This window comes from Macrobrachium nipponense, chromosome 27, assembly GCF_015104395.2.
Source record: "Macrobrachium nipponense isolate FS-2020 chromosome 27, ASM1510439v2, whole genome shotgun sequence".
In the NCBI taxonomy this organism is placed as follows: domain Eukaryota; kingdom Metazoa; phylum Arthropoda; class Malacostraca; order Decapoda; family Palaemonidae; genus Macrobrachium; species Macrobrachium nipponense.
In genome coordinates this window covers 13,108,113-13,122,218 of record NC_087216.1, presented here as the reverse complement: position 1 = coordinate 13,122,218, position 14,106 = coordinate 13,108,113, and the positions used below count along the sequence as shown (strand labels likewise).

The window sequence follows — 14,106 nt, the reverse complement described above, 5'->3', positions numbered from 1 at the left end:
CCTAGTAAAATACCAAATTTGTAACTAATTTGTATTTTACAACGGAAGAAATATGTCTCCAAAAAGGCAAAATACTGTACATACTTGAGTAATATTCAACTGCATGTAATGTTAACACCCCATTTTACTGCATATATTAGGACTTTAGCATATGTCCCCTAGCAATAAGCCTAGCCTATGTTAGCGGTTGCTACTGTAGCCTAGTCTATGATTCTGACATCTAAACCTGAGCTAAAAGCTTAGAATATGCCAATAAAATGTATAAATAATCAGTATGTACTCATTTCAAATAATTATTAATTAATCATTAACTATAATACACAAACAAAGAAAAAACAAACCTTCCAATCGATTGTTTACATTCTTACGAGTATCGAACGAGCGGCAAGCAATCATTTTTCCTAGCACACAGTAAGCCATAAATTGTCATTAATATCTCTCTTCAACTAATGAAACCACCAAACAGTATAATAACCATTCATTTCTATTCTTTATTCTATCTTTACCTAATGGAGATACCGAGTTACTGACAGCTGTAATGAAACAAACGTAATACATAACGTAATAATAAAACAGAAGAAGAATTCTAAATATTTTCTGATATCTAATTCACAATTTTTTTATTAAATGTATTGCAAGTACTCATTTCAAATAATTATTAAGTAACCATTAACTATAATAAACAAACAAAAAAAAAAAAAGCTTCCAAACGTCTGTTTACATCCAGCACTTACTAGTATCGAACGATCGCCAAGCAATCACTTTTACACAGTAAGCCATAAATTTTCATTATCTCTCTTCAACTACTGAAACTACCAAACAGTATGATAACCATTCATTTCTATTCTTTATTCTATCTTTACCTAATGTTTTTTTTTTTTATTAAATGTATTGCATGAATAAGTTTTTCAATTTACAGCAACCTTTTACCAATAGAATACTTAAAGCACAAGGGGTAGATGCTGACCAATAGGAGAGCAGGACCTTATGGGGTGACTAGCATCAGGAACCAATGGGAGAGCGGGAGGATGGTGGCGAGTTTACTCAGTTGGCGGCGCGGGAGTTTTAAAATTGTTCTCGGTGGTCCGGGCGAATCTCGGGACTTTACAGCAACAACCTTTCGTATCTTGAAAACTTTTTGTATGTAGAGCAGTAAAATTTTTCGCATTGGCTTTCGTATCTCGAGTTTTTCGTAAGTAGAGCCTTTCGTATCTCGAGGTACTACTTATATCTAAAAAGTAAACTTCTGCCCAAAAAGTATTAGACTTAATCAAAAACTATAATATTCTAGAATAATCAGTCACGCAAAGGAGCACTGACATCAATCAGATTTACAAGTGAAATATTGCAATAGATAAAGAAATACTACTGTATATCATTATTAAATTAACATAAACTTGAAAACTGCAATGGAAAAACATAAACACTAAACAGTTTAATCTGATTCAGGGAAATATCTTACCCTGATATACTTTTCCCTCGTTGAGTATGTTGTTCAAACTTTGTTATAACTGCAGTTTTTGAAATACATTCCTCAAACTTCTTCTCAAAATCTTGAAATTCAAAATACCGACTTGTGAATCCTTCTGGATATCCAGAGGCTGTAAAAAACAAACAAAATATATTTTGAAAGCAACCATAATTCATATACATATATAACTTTTCAAATGTTACAGTAGTACAACTAATCACACCTTGGATTACAATTACAGTACATGTCAAAAGTGGCTAACTTTTGACCATTTCTTATTTCCCATACAGAACAAGGGACACTCTTGTCTTGTGATGGTTTGTATCTATGAACATAAACAACATATTTTCTTTATGTCTTCTGCAAAAGTAAAAGTACAGCTACTCAGATGTCAAATAAATATGTAGAAAGATAAGATTGGACTGCCTATTAAGATCCTCTTAAAAAAAATAGTGCTGTACCGATGAAATTTATGCCCATCAGCTGGGGCAACTTAACTTACTTGGTTTGCAACTGTGGTCTAATTTAAAATGTAGGACTAAGTCTCAATGCTACATGTGGCTAATAAGGCATTTGTAAAGGATAAATATACCTAATGGCTGCTACCCATACAAGGAATTTTTAATAACATGAATTATTTTCATTTATTTGCAAGCCTTATACTGTAGAGTGAAACTTGTCTGTTTTTACAGACTTACTCTAAACTCTACATACATAAGATGAAAGAGTAAGTTATTAGTCTGAATGAACTTTACAGATGTTTTGTACTCTTTTGTGTGAATGAATCTGAACATAATTGGTCCAATTTGCAAAGACTGATTAACAGATGGTTATCTGGCATGGCAACTACCAAAATCACTGGCGTTATTTCTAGATGTGTACTAAATATAATATATGAGCCAAGTTTGTTGACTACCTGTCCATGCAAACTTTTTTTGTACATTGCCTACAAGAACGAAGTTGTGACTCAAGTATTGCATTTTTCAGCTAACAATGACATGTCTAGATCCTACAAGATATATTTCTTAATGTAAGTGCTAGCATAGACAATATAAATAATTATTCATAAATAAATACATTACAATACACAGGCAGAAAGTGCATGAAATTATCAGAAACAAATTGCATTGTTCTAATACTTTTCTTATCAATTCAAACTTAATATTGTACACTTCAAGGTTCAGTGGAAACACATCAAGTTTTAGTGAAAACATGATGTAGTAGTATTTGTTTTTGGTTTACTGTGCAGAGAATAATAAATATATTGCAAAAATTCCTAGTTTACAAAATCACAGTAGAGCACATTAAAATTTATATATACAACTGTCAAATGGTAATTTTAGCACCTTCTGAAGTCTGTAAAGATGTAAGAACCTTATAACTCCCATTGTTTATAACACACTGAGAAAGATTGAAACTGATTCTCAGAGAGCTTGTTGCTGGCGGCTTGTTCAGCTAAAGTTATAGAACTCTTAGCACTCGCATTTTTACTACCAAAGACAGGCCGAGAAATATATAACTATCTGGCATAGATCATATTTGTTGGAAAAGTAAGTTTGTGAAAATGTCCTGAACTGCACCTATTTACAGCAAAAAACAGTGTCACTATTTTACATCTTAACTGCTTCAAGTCTGATATCATTTTGCATAGTACAAATTAAAAGTGCTGGAGCACTGTACTCATATTATTATTTGTAACACAAATTGATTAGTGCTAGGTGGACTACAGCTAACCAAACCTCAGCCTTGCCCCATGGCTGTTAAAAAAAATAAACCAAACTGTTTAAACAATAAACTAATATCAAACTAGAAACTGTAAATAGGTGCAGTGATGTTCAATTCAAGAAATGAGAGCATGAGACTGGAACTGAATCAAAACTTTGTGCTGCTTCTCTAACTCTTTTTATATAAAAAAAAAACTCAAAGCTTTGCTTTTAAACCATACTTATGCAAAACTATTTGACAACTTCATTCTTAATCTCATGATTCTCTGCACTTCCAAATTTGAGATTTTTTCTGTTTTAATATATTCAATACAGTATACAATACTGATTTTATTGGGTCAATACATTTAGGGTGGAATCCTATTAAAATAAAAAACTTCAAATGTATTTTTTCCCTTACTGTTATTTGGCTGCCCTCTTGATTCACTTAAACGATGCTGAAGCACTTCTTTTGCTGACACAAAGAAGACCCTTTGTTCTGCTTGTGGTCCCTGAATCACCTTCAATTCATCTTTCAAAAAGCCTACTGTTCGCTCTAAGTGTTGTTTGCGTACCTAGAGATAAAAAATATAAACATTCATATAAGACACAAAATAATGCTTGACAATATAACTAACTAGTTTGAAATTACTATGACTATATTTACATATAAAATTATTCCAACAACATTACAATATAGGAGTTTTGTATTAAAAAATGGTGCAACAGGAAAACAGAAAGTGCATGTATGGCTATTACAACAATGAAATTATAGCAACGTAAGTAGAAGAATTGTGCTGGATATATAATTACCATGCTCAAGAAAATATAACTGGTGCATCTAGTAAAACTATTAAGACTACATCCTATAAAATATTTTAATTACTTCTGACTGGAAAAATTATAAAATTTTTAAGGCAGCAAGCTAGAAATATCCCTTTAAAAAAATGATAAACATTTCACAGAAGAATGCATACATAAATGAACAGCAAGAGGCGTATGGAAAGAAACCATTGTATGCCCAACACCACAAGGCCAAAATTTTATGTAAAATCCTGATTTGTTAAAAAAAAAAAAAAAAAACCATAAAGCAGGAATTCATAACTTACCATTAATTTTGCAATAGTACATACGTATAACACATATCAATGAGTATTATTATTATCATTATTATATTACAGAAGAATTTCACAACAACGGTTATCCCATCATCAAAATTTTTTACACAATGAGCACCGTCTGCTATCTGGCAAAGGTATGGTAAAAATCTATCAGAAATTCAGTTGAATGAGACCCCTAAGAATGGTGACTACTAATTAATGCATGACTAGGGCATGAGAAAATATTAAGTGTGTATATCTAGTTCAGTGAATTTGCTCCATAAATTATTTTTTGGCAAGCTGTTTCAAATTTTTTCCGTGGTTGTTATTTACCTCGTGCCTCCACTGTATCTGTGCTGTGATAATCATATGTATTTCCCATATACTTCTGAACAATGTACTACTTGTCTACTGCATTGTGTCTTTTGCAGTTATTTTGTTCACATGTATCCTCTGTTTTCAGTGTATAAGACACTATACAACAAGTATTATTTTACTCTGGGCATGGTGAAAAGATGCCCACATTAAAGATTTTAAGCTATTTTCCATGTAAAAACATAAAAACATTTTGCAATTTAGTCTTTAAACTGTTTTGTTGAGGCTAAAGAGTTTTCTGATCATCTGGTATGTTAAACCAAAAATTTCTTTGTGAAAAGACAATTCCCACTGACAGATTATCGAAACCCCAAAACACGTTACTATTGTGAAATTCTCTAGAATTACTATAATTTCATTCCCTGACCTTCTTTAGCACTTTTTACTTTACTTGATATGATTTCTATATCAACTGAACTGATTTTGTACAAAATCTTTTCTTCCCTTGAAGTGGTACATGAAAAAGCAGATCTGTAACGTGTGTTACAGTAAGGGGAGTATATTTTTGTCTATATGTATAAAGGTATGCAATGTCTTCATCTTACCAACTGGTAGTAAGCCAAACTCAAAATCCACTTCACTGACATCTCTTTATTCCAGAGAACTCCAATGAACATATTTAGAAAAGTCAACAGCATCACTGAGATTGTCAACAGCACTACAAGCGCTACACCTTCCTCACTTCTTGCAGCATTATAAACCAGAGTATACTTGAAGCAACATTAAAATTAAAAAAACTTGAAAATTCATAATCTGAGTATCTAAGCTAAGGTCAAAACCCTTAATAAAGTTTTACCCCCATTTCTTTCAAGGTATTGCCTTGAGTTTCCTTCTTACATTTACCGAAGGACTTTGCATAAGATCATTGCTTCCCCACAGTGAAGAGCTTCTTCAAACATACTAGTGAAAGAAACCATCAATCTGATCCTCGACCAAAGAGGCAAAAATAACACTAAATCAAATTCAGACATCCCAAAGTAGCAGTGAATTTACTACTGCAGAACCGCACAAAGCATTCATGCTTAAAATTTGCCTGTGAGAATATGCAAAAGTACCCTCCCTTCCTTGATGTATTTTTATTTCAGATGCTTCATTGATACACCACTTGTGTTTACATAAATGCTATTGACCTGGGACAACACCTTAATGGCCAGAGAACATGCAATCCAAGATATGAGAAATCTGTTGTTAACACCTTTACCCCCTGGATCCCAAAATACAAGATCCTCATAAGTAAAGAAAATACAAGGTCCTCATAAGTAAAGAATACTTAAAACAGAAGTCAACAAAAATATAAGGTCCACCAAAATAAATGCCCTACACTCTACTACAAGAGGTCTCCAATTAAAAATGAAGTTTTTATGTTAAAACAAAGTTTAGTGTATACTTACCTGGCAGGTATATATATAGCTATATTCTCTGTTCCACCTGGCAGAAATTTTCAAAACTCGCGGCAAACGCTAGTAACCTATTAGTAGTTCAGGCAACCACCACCCCTGTTACCGTGGCGCTAGCGCTAGGAACCGTTCCCAATTTGGGCCAGATTTTCTCTGAACCCTGTCTCCTGAGGGGAGGCGTGGGAATGAATTAAATATTATACCTGCCAGGTAATGTATATACACTAAACTTTGTTTTTAACATAAAAATGACAATTTGTCCAAAATTGCATTTTTCCTAACTATACAAAACCTGAGGTCCTTTTTACAATAGGAAGGTACTAGCGGCAGCTGGATAGGTCGTAAGCTTTCGAACAAGGGGTTCGGTAGTTAACTGCTTGTCCGACAGGCGCGCGCGCGCGACTGGGTAGGTAAACAAATCACTTTTGCTTTTGGCCCAAGCAAAAACTGCAGAGTGAGGGGTGGCATGAGGTGGGGCTATGTGTAAAAGGACCTTCAAAGGATTTGTTATATTTAGGAAAAATGCAATTTTGGACAAATTGTCATTTGTTCCGACACGGCATACAAACCTTCGGTCCTTTTACAATAGGAAGACTCACTTCTTGGTGGGTGGAATCTGAGTCTTTTGTGAACAGACTGGTGTTCGCCCAACCTTGGAAGCCTCCCTGGTCGTAAGAGCGAGGGAGGGATCCAAGCCTCTGTCCGATTGATCGGGGTGTGCACCGCAGGATCAATGGTCAGACCTCTGGACCAAGTACTAAGAGAGAGGCAAGCGTATCTCTTCGTACCAGCAAACAAGAACAAGTTCCTATTTGCAAGAGGCAACAACGTTATGGTTTGTCTCTTGTTGGCATCCACTTCCCCCCCCTTGTAGGAGGAAGTGGTGGATATTCGCTCCCATCCCTAGTGAAAGGGATAGGATGGGGCTCTGTCGAGTAGCTCACCGGCATCTCGTCCTTATCCAGCAAGGTGATGACCGTATCCCTCTATACCCACAGGTAGAGGGGTAGCAAAAGATAGGAGAGAAGCCAGTCACTCTCTCATTCATTCTTATCTATTCTTACAGTCACACCAGGACTCGATGCTGTTTCAGCCTGCTAGGGTCTGGGTTAGCTAGACAACGTGTTGAGCAGCCACCACGGTCCTAAGGAAAACGATCCAAGGACCTGTGGGCAATATCCAAAAGGTAGAAGGAGGTGCCAGTGGTCTGGTTGTACGAGACCCCTGCCTTCAGCCTGCGCCACGGAGAAGTTCTTGTGTAACTCGAGGAGTGTACTTCTAGTCATCTTGGTGCTGACGAAGAGTCTTCAACACTCCGCCTGGATGTCGAGTTTTCTTCAGAAAGCGCGTCGCGCTTTCACAGGACAAAGCAGCATCTCCTTCGCATCGAGGCGTTGAAGCCCATTAGGGAGGGGATTGTGAAGGACTCTAACCGATCGTCAGGAACCGAAGGGTTCAGAGTCTTCGCTACGAATTCGGTACGAATCGAGCGTCACGAATCCCCATCCCCTGATGCTTGACTTCGCAGGCAAAGTCATGCAATTACCTTAGAGGAAAAGAAGGAATTGTCGTATGACCTCATCCCTCTTCTCGACTTCGTGATGTCCTGTACCCATACTGGTCTCTTCCGTCGCAGCGAAGTTGTTGTTCTCGTAGTGGATAGGAACACCGCACTCAATGGTGGGTGTCGATGGTGATGGGTACTGTGACAAGCCGTTAGGACGAAGAAAGATTGTTATGGAACAACCGAACTAAGTCCACAGCGAAGTTCGTAACAGACTTGGGCGCTCTGACAGCTGCCTACTGACTGCGTTCGGTACGGAGGCAAGTTGTCCAAGCACCCGAGCAAGTCCACGTGACCTTCGCCTTAACAGGGTTATGCCAAGAGACTAAACAAATAATTTGTTCGTCACCGATGCCAGAAGGCAAGGTGATGACTCTCTTAAGGCATGTGCCCAACAGGCGAAAGTCAATTGCCTTCTAGAGACCGAGTCCTTGATGGCAAGATATCTCATAGTTATAGTTGATTCTCGGGTAAGGAGAAACAACACTATGTGACGTTGAAGACGAAGGTGTACAGAAAATGCAACCTACGTCTTCACAGCTGAAACCGAGAGAAGGATTCTCAAGATTCTGAACCTGTGCTACAAAGACTGAGAACGCTAACCGCTATTGATTGCTGTCCGGTGAGGATCGTAGTTGCAATAAAAGCGGAGCGCTTCCAGTAATGAAGACAGGGAACTACTGCCTGAAGAACTGCTTCTCATGGGCTGAACATTTGGAAGTAGAGCTGTCAGGTCGGAGAGTAGGGCGATGTCTTCTGACATATCTGTTAATTAACTTCGGGGCGAGCAATGAAATTGCACACCTACGAATACGAGATATTTTGAAGACAAACTCAGATGTCTGCAAAAATCATTCGCATTATCGCAGTGCGATGCAGCGGTTGACTAGTACAGACTTCTGTTACCTGTGCGGTAAACAGAAAGAGACAGAGTCCAAGAGATATCTCTGTTGAAAATTCTCGCAATGTCGAAGGCGATGAATCGAGCGTCACAGCAGTAGATGGTCCTTCATTATTGCGAGAATCCCCGTTAATCAGAGACCTAAGTCCATGAGTTGTTGGGCAGAGATACGGTTCGGTAGTCAATCCAACCAGGGGAGAGAGAGACGTAACCGACCGTGCATCTCCGAGACCTAGCTGATACTGAGCCGCTATGCAGGCAGTTCAATACGCAGTAGCTCTCGGTGACTCGTCATCCTGAGGTTGCCAGGTAATCCATTATTCCACGAAGGAATACGTTCGGCTAGAACCATCGGCATAAAGAATACGCTCGAGCAATTATATTTAACCGAAACGGATTTCGGTAAATACAAAAGCTGATTTGGTGTTGTCATGACAATACCAAGTATCTAAAATCGAAACTGATAACTGCTGGGAGGTTGCAGGCAACCCCGAGTTGCAGTTCAATTTAAGAAAATACAATTCGTCTCGTCACAAACCGTAGAGTTAACTACGGTATGCGCCTATACCCCACGGACAATTCAACTGTTAAAGAATCATGTCGCGAGGGTAATATACGTAGTATATTTGTAGGTTCTGGTACCACGACCTCCATCCTAAATTCTTTTCCCCTCGAGGAATGAGAATAAGGATTGGAGATCGACCGCCTTCGTCTCTTATTCAAGAGAGTGAAGGAAAGTCTTTTCCCAAAGGAAAGCTTCAATGGTGAACAGAATACCGAAGACGATAGTTCAAGCCAAACTGGAAGTTCCCGTCCGTTCTTCTCTATTCCAGGTTAAGCGCCTACTGTGAGATACTCTTCTTTCAGCAGCGGTCTTCTTCCAAATGCTAGAAATTACAGGAATTCGAGCATAAGCGAGGTTCCCGATTATGTGTAAACAATTATCGGGGATTCTCGCTCACTTTGGACCGTGGTCTCGCCTGAGTGTTTGGAGTCGTAAAAAAACAAAAAACTCGAACACTCTGAGTGCGCTAGAAATTCCGTAGAATTCTAAGCACTCTGCGAAACCCCCGCCCCCCCACCGAATTCGTCAGACGATATCGGCTGGTGGTCCTCTCGATTCCCGTAGAAATCGAGAGGGGCAGGATCCCTCCTCAATGACCGGGGCTTACGTCAGGTAGGACCCGAAGGTCCCCCCGGTAGCGCAGCCCCTAACGTGGGATCTTACAGAGAAATCTCTGTAGGATCCCTCCCCTTTCCCTCGTAGCCGTAAGGAGAGAGGGACTGGGGGAGGAATTGGATACTGGCTCGCCTTCCCAGCGGATCTAGCAGTTGGAGAAGAAAAGGAGCAGCCATCGCCTTACGGCGATGGCCTCTCAGAGCCTGGGAAAACGTATCGTCAGGAGAAAACGTTTTCCCGAGGAGGGTTACGAACTCATACTGTAGGTAAGTGTCTGCCGCCACTGTGAACGTCGTCTGGGTGGGGCTGATCGACACCTGACAGTAGAGAGCCGATACCTCTCCGACTCATTCCAGTCCTCGTCGAGGTCGAAACCTCAGGAGGACCGAAGGGGTATTTAAATACGTGTCCGAAGACACTATAAACGCCTCTGTCGCGTAAAGGAGGTGAAGTAGCTTGTTCGACCGTCCAGAACTGAGAGAGCCTTCTTGTCCGGAGACGAGAGACTACCTGGTTCAACACAGTCGGCAAGCTCCGATCGCGGCCGACCCACCGTCGATTTGGGTTTCCCTCTCGGGCCCCAAAACGACTCGAGCCGAGACGTGGCTCTGCTGGTGGGAGCGGCGATCCTTCCCCGAGGTCATTGTGCTGACGAATCAGCGCCGTCAACCTCGGCAAAGTTCCTCTGGATCTCGGAAGTCACAGCATCTTGCAGAGTGGGACCGTTAAGCCCTTCGAACAAGAGCATATAGTTCCGAGAGAACCTTCCTCCTAAGAAGGGGGTAAACAGCGACAGCCCTCTCGGTCTTCCCCATCCACTTGCGCATACGCCCTGGCCGCCGGTCCAAGAACCGTGCCTGGCACGTAGGGCGTTGTTGTGGTGGGGATCATGAGGGGCCACCCCTCACGATCACTCCTCAATACCTCGCTCCTCCCGGTGTAACCCGAGGTGGTTGAAGGTACGGGAGAGGCAGACCTGACGCTCCCGTCGTTGCTCGCTGGCAGAACCAGTCAGGCTTGGAGGGCTGCAGGCGATCGTCAACCCGCGGTGGCGATCGGAGCTGCAGGCCTGGTCGAACCGTCTCGCTGTGGAGAACGGCTGGACTGAGCACAGCGGCCCCGATCTCGAGTGTCAGAAGAGCTGGTGCTGGTTGCCGTACCCGGTCGCTTTCTGTGAGAGCGACGGTTAGGCGACCTGCAGGCTCCACTGTCACAGTGAGACCGGTGCTTGTCCTCACGCACGTCACGTCGCTGGTTCCAGCCGTGGCTGGCACCGGCGAACGGGAGGACCTCTTCCCAGCCTCAGCCGTGGTCGGTCGTGGACCGTCACGTCCCCGGGTAGCCAGCTGTTCGACCGCGAGAGTGAAGAGCTGGTCTGGTGAGAGTCGCATGAGCGGCTGTCACCAGTCTTCGCCGCCCCGTGCCGTGAACCTGACGCTGAGCGGACTCGAGGTCTGGTTTCCTGGCTGCACGGTCGCTGGTAGGCGACCGTACACTCGGTACCATCCCGCGAACGAGAGGCCGAGACGGACCCTGATGCAGTGGCAGAACCACTGACACCAGGCGAGGGAGTACCGGTGTTAGCCGTACCCCTCTGGTCCCCGTAGTCCTCTTCTTCCTTGCGGAAGAAGAGACGGTCCCCGCTCCCGAAGGAGCAGGAGGACCAGCGGAAGGAACCCTCCCATCCGTCCCACCGAGGTGAGACGGTCCCGAGAAGCTCCCGAGGGAGACTTCTTAGGAGGGAGGAGGCAACCTTCTTCTTCCTCGGCTGTGAAGCCTTAGAAGTCGAAGGGGAAAGAGGCGGCAGCCGACGACGATGAAGCAGTGAAGACGACGACGACGACACCTTCCTCCTCTTCTTCGTCAGCTTCCTCAGGACAGACGTAAGATCTGCTATCCAGGCGGAGCCGGGCTGCTGTAGCCGAAGCCACAGGGCCCGGACGCACCTGTACATACAGACCAAAGTCTGGGGTAGTACCACCACGAACAGGGACGACATCAGCAGGTATGGGCATCTCAGGAACAGCAGGCACAGCCAGCACAGCATCGGTAGGGACAGCCAACGCAGCAACGGCAGGGACAGCCAGCGCAGCAACGGCAGGGACAGCCAGCGTAGCAACTGCATGGACAGTCAGCCCAGAATCGGCAGGTACGGCAGGCAGCACCGGAAAACACAGGAAGTGGAGCAGCAGCCGCAACATCCTGGTACCGACGGCAGGTCCAGGGGCGAGCTCTAGGGCAGCGGAAGTGTGGTCGCTGCAGCGCGGCAACCACGAGCGGCGGCGGCAACGCCCCCCTCTCGTACGGCGAACGGCACTTCACAGCGCTGTAAGGCAAAACTGTTACACGTGAGGCGAGTACACCAGGTGAGGAGGGACGTCGTCACCTGGTTGCGTGGTCACCACTCCATGGGTGACCGCAGTAGGCCCAGACATAGAACCGCAGCCCCTGGACACTAGCACGCCCTGCAAATGGAAAGGACGCCCATACCTCACGCAAGGTCCACCCTCGTGGCAGTAGCACCCCTGCGGAAATAACAGTAGTAGCGATTAGTGGGGGGAAGTCCCCTCGCGCGGGGGGGTGAGCCCTCTCCGAACGAGTGGAAGACCCCTAATACAATTGTACATCGGGCACCGAGCGCCCTCCCCCGGTCCCCGCGCTCGACGGATCGGGGCGAGGAGAAGAACGCCGATAACCTCCCCCCCCCCAAGGGGGAAGGGCCATCTGTGGGAGCTGAGCGGGGGGGGTGGGGGGGGGGGGGGGGGTTCCTTCGTTCGACCCCACCCCCGCACAGTACCCATGTACCCAACAACAATATAAGAGCCCGAGAGCAATCGGTGGCCATCGGCCCGAATGCAAGGGCATAAGGATCAATTCCTGACTGAGCGGAACTTGAACCAAATAAATATTGATGCAATCAATAATAAGGAATAAAATGAAAATGCATCTTGCATTACGATTCACTTCACAATGAATAAGGGCTCGGATCGAGCGCATTTGCGCCCTCTGGTACCGAGCGCAAGGGTGAAAAGGATCCATTCCTTACCTTTATGGATCAAGGTTTCTGGAAACCTTGATCCATAATGAATTGATGCAATCAAAAAATATATGAAAATGAAAAGACTACTGCGCTTGCGATTTCACTTCATACAAATAAAAAGGGGAAGGATCATTCCAGGGAATAGCGGAAACATTGATCCCAGTAAACAATGCAATCTCAATAAAAAATGAAAATGAAAAAGAACTGCACTTGCGATTTTCACATTCATTCAAAAATAAAAAGGGGGAAGGATCATTTCCCCTCCGGGTAAGCTCGGAGCACTGATCCAAAATGAGTATTGCTACAATCAAAATAATATATGAAAATGAAAAGATACTGGTACTTGCGATTCCACTTCCATACTGAATAAGTTTCCGTGCCGAGCGCATTCCGTTCGGCAACGGGCATACAGGTCAAAAAAATATAAATGAAAAGAGCACTTACTTACGATTTTCATCTACACATTTCCAACCCATCTAACGCTCGGAAGCGAGCGCTCCCGCCCTCGGCACCGCATACACAATACGAGGATCATTCCTGGGAAAATGAATTCCCGCACTTACGCCCTTCAGTCCCGGCACTCGGGTAATCGGAGGGCGTGGTGAAACCAAGATCCTTTAATTCACAATTGAATTCAATGAAATGATTGTACTTACAATTCAGTTTCACTAGATAAATAGAAAAAGAAAAACACAATCATGCGAAAGCAAACGACGATGAAGCGGGCAGAGAGCGATGATACACGTCCACACGCCAGCAGGCCGAAAGCAAAAGTGATTTGTTTACCTACCAGTCCGCGCGCAGCGCAGCCTGTCGGACAAGCAGTTAACTACCGAACCCCTTGTTCGAAAGCTTACGACCTATCCAGCTGCCGCTAGTACCTTCCTATTGTAAAAGGACCGAAGGTTTGTATGCCGTGTCGGAACAAACTTCATTTTTTAATGTATGACACTTACCTGGCAGGTATATATATAGCTGATTGACTACATTTGGAGGTGGGTCAAAGACAGCAACATTATTAGAGTATAAAAATATTATTAAATATTATTAAAACTCTAGGTTCCTTACCTGCTAAGGTAGCTGACTTCATAGGTCCTGCCTCTAAGCTGCTACACCTTAGTAGCTCTCAACAAGGAATTGTCCTGTATGTTGAAGAAGCTAAGACCTGGAACTGACAACTGGACGTGACCAATGTGTTGACAGAACCGTACAGCCCTCTTATGCCACGGCATTCAAGCTAGTAATAGATCATTTACTGAACTACACACACACCATCACCGGATAATACTAACAAGACTGATAAAAGTACCGCCACACTTTTCTCAGACGACCAAAACAACACAAACACCATCACCTAATAAAATCAACTAGCTTA

General features: G+C 43.2%; 1 protein-coding gene across 1 annotated transcript in view; it reads right to left on the bottom strand.

The window, feature by feature from the left end:
- The window catches only part of LOC135200834 (transmembrane GTPase Marf-like), a 79,801-nt gene that overhangs the window by 15,784 nt on the left and 49,911 nt on the right, over positions 1-14,106 (bottom strand). The window contains 2 exon segments of the mRNA XM_064229523.1: positions 1,463-1,601; positions 3,596-3,749. Coding sequence (XP_064085593.1) covers positions 1,463-1,601; positions 3,596-3,749 — 293 coding nt within the window.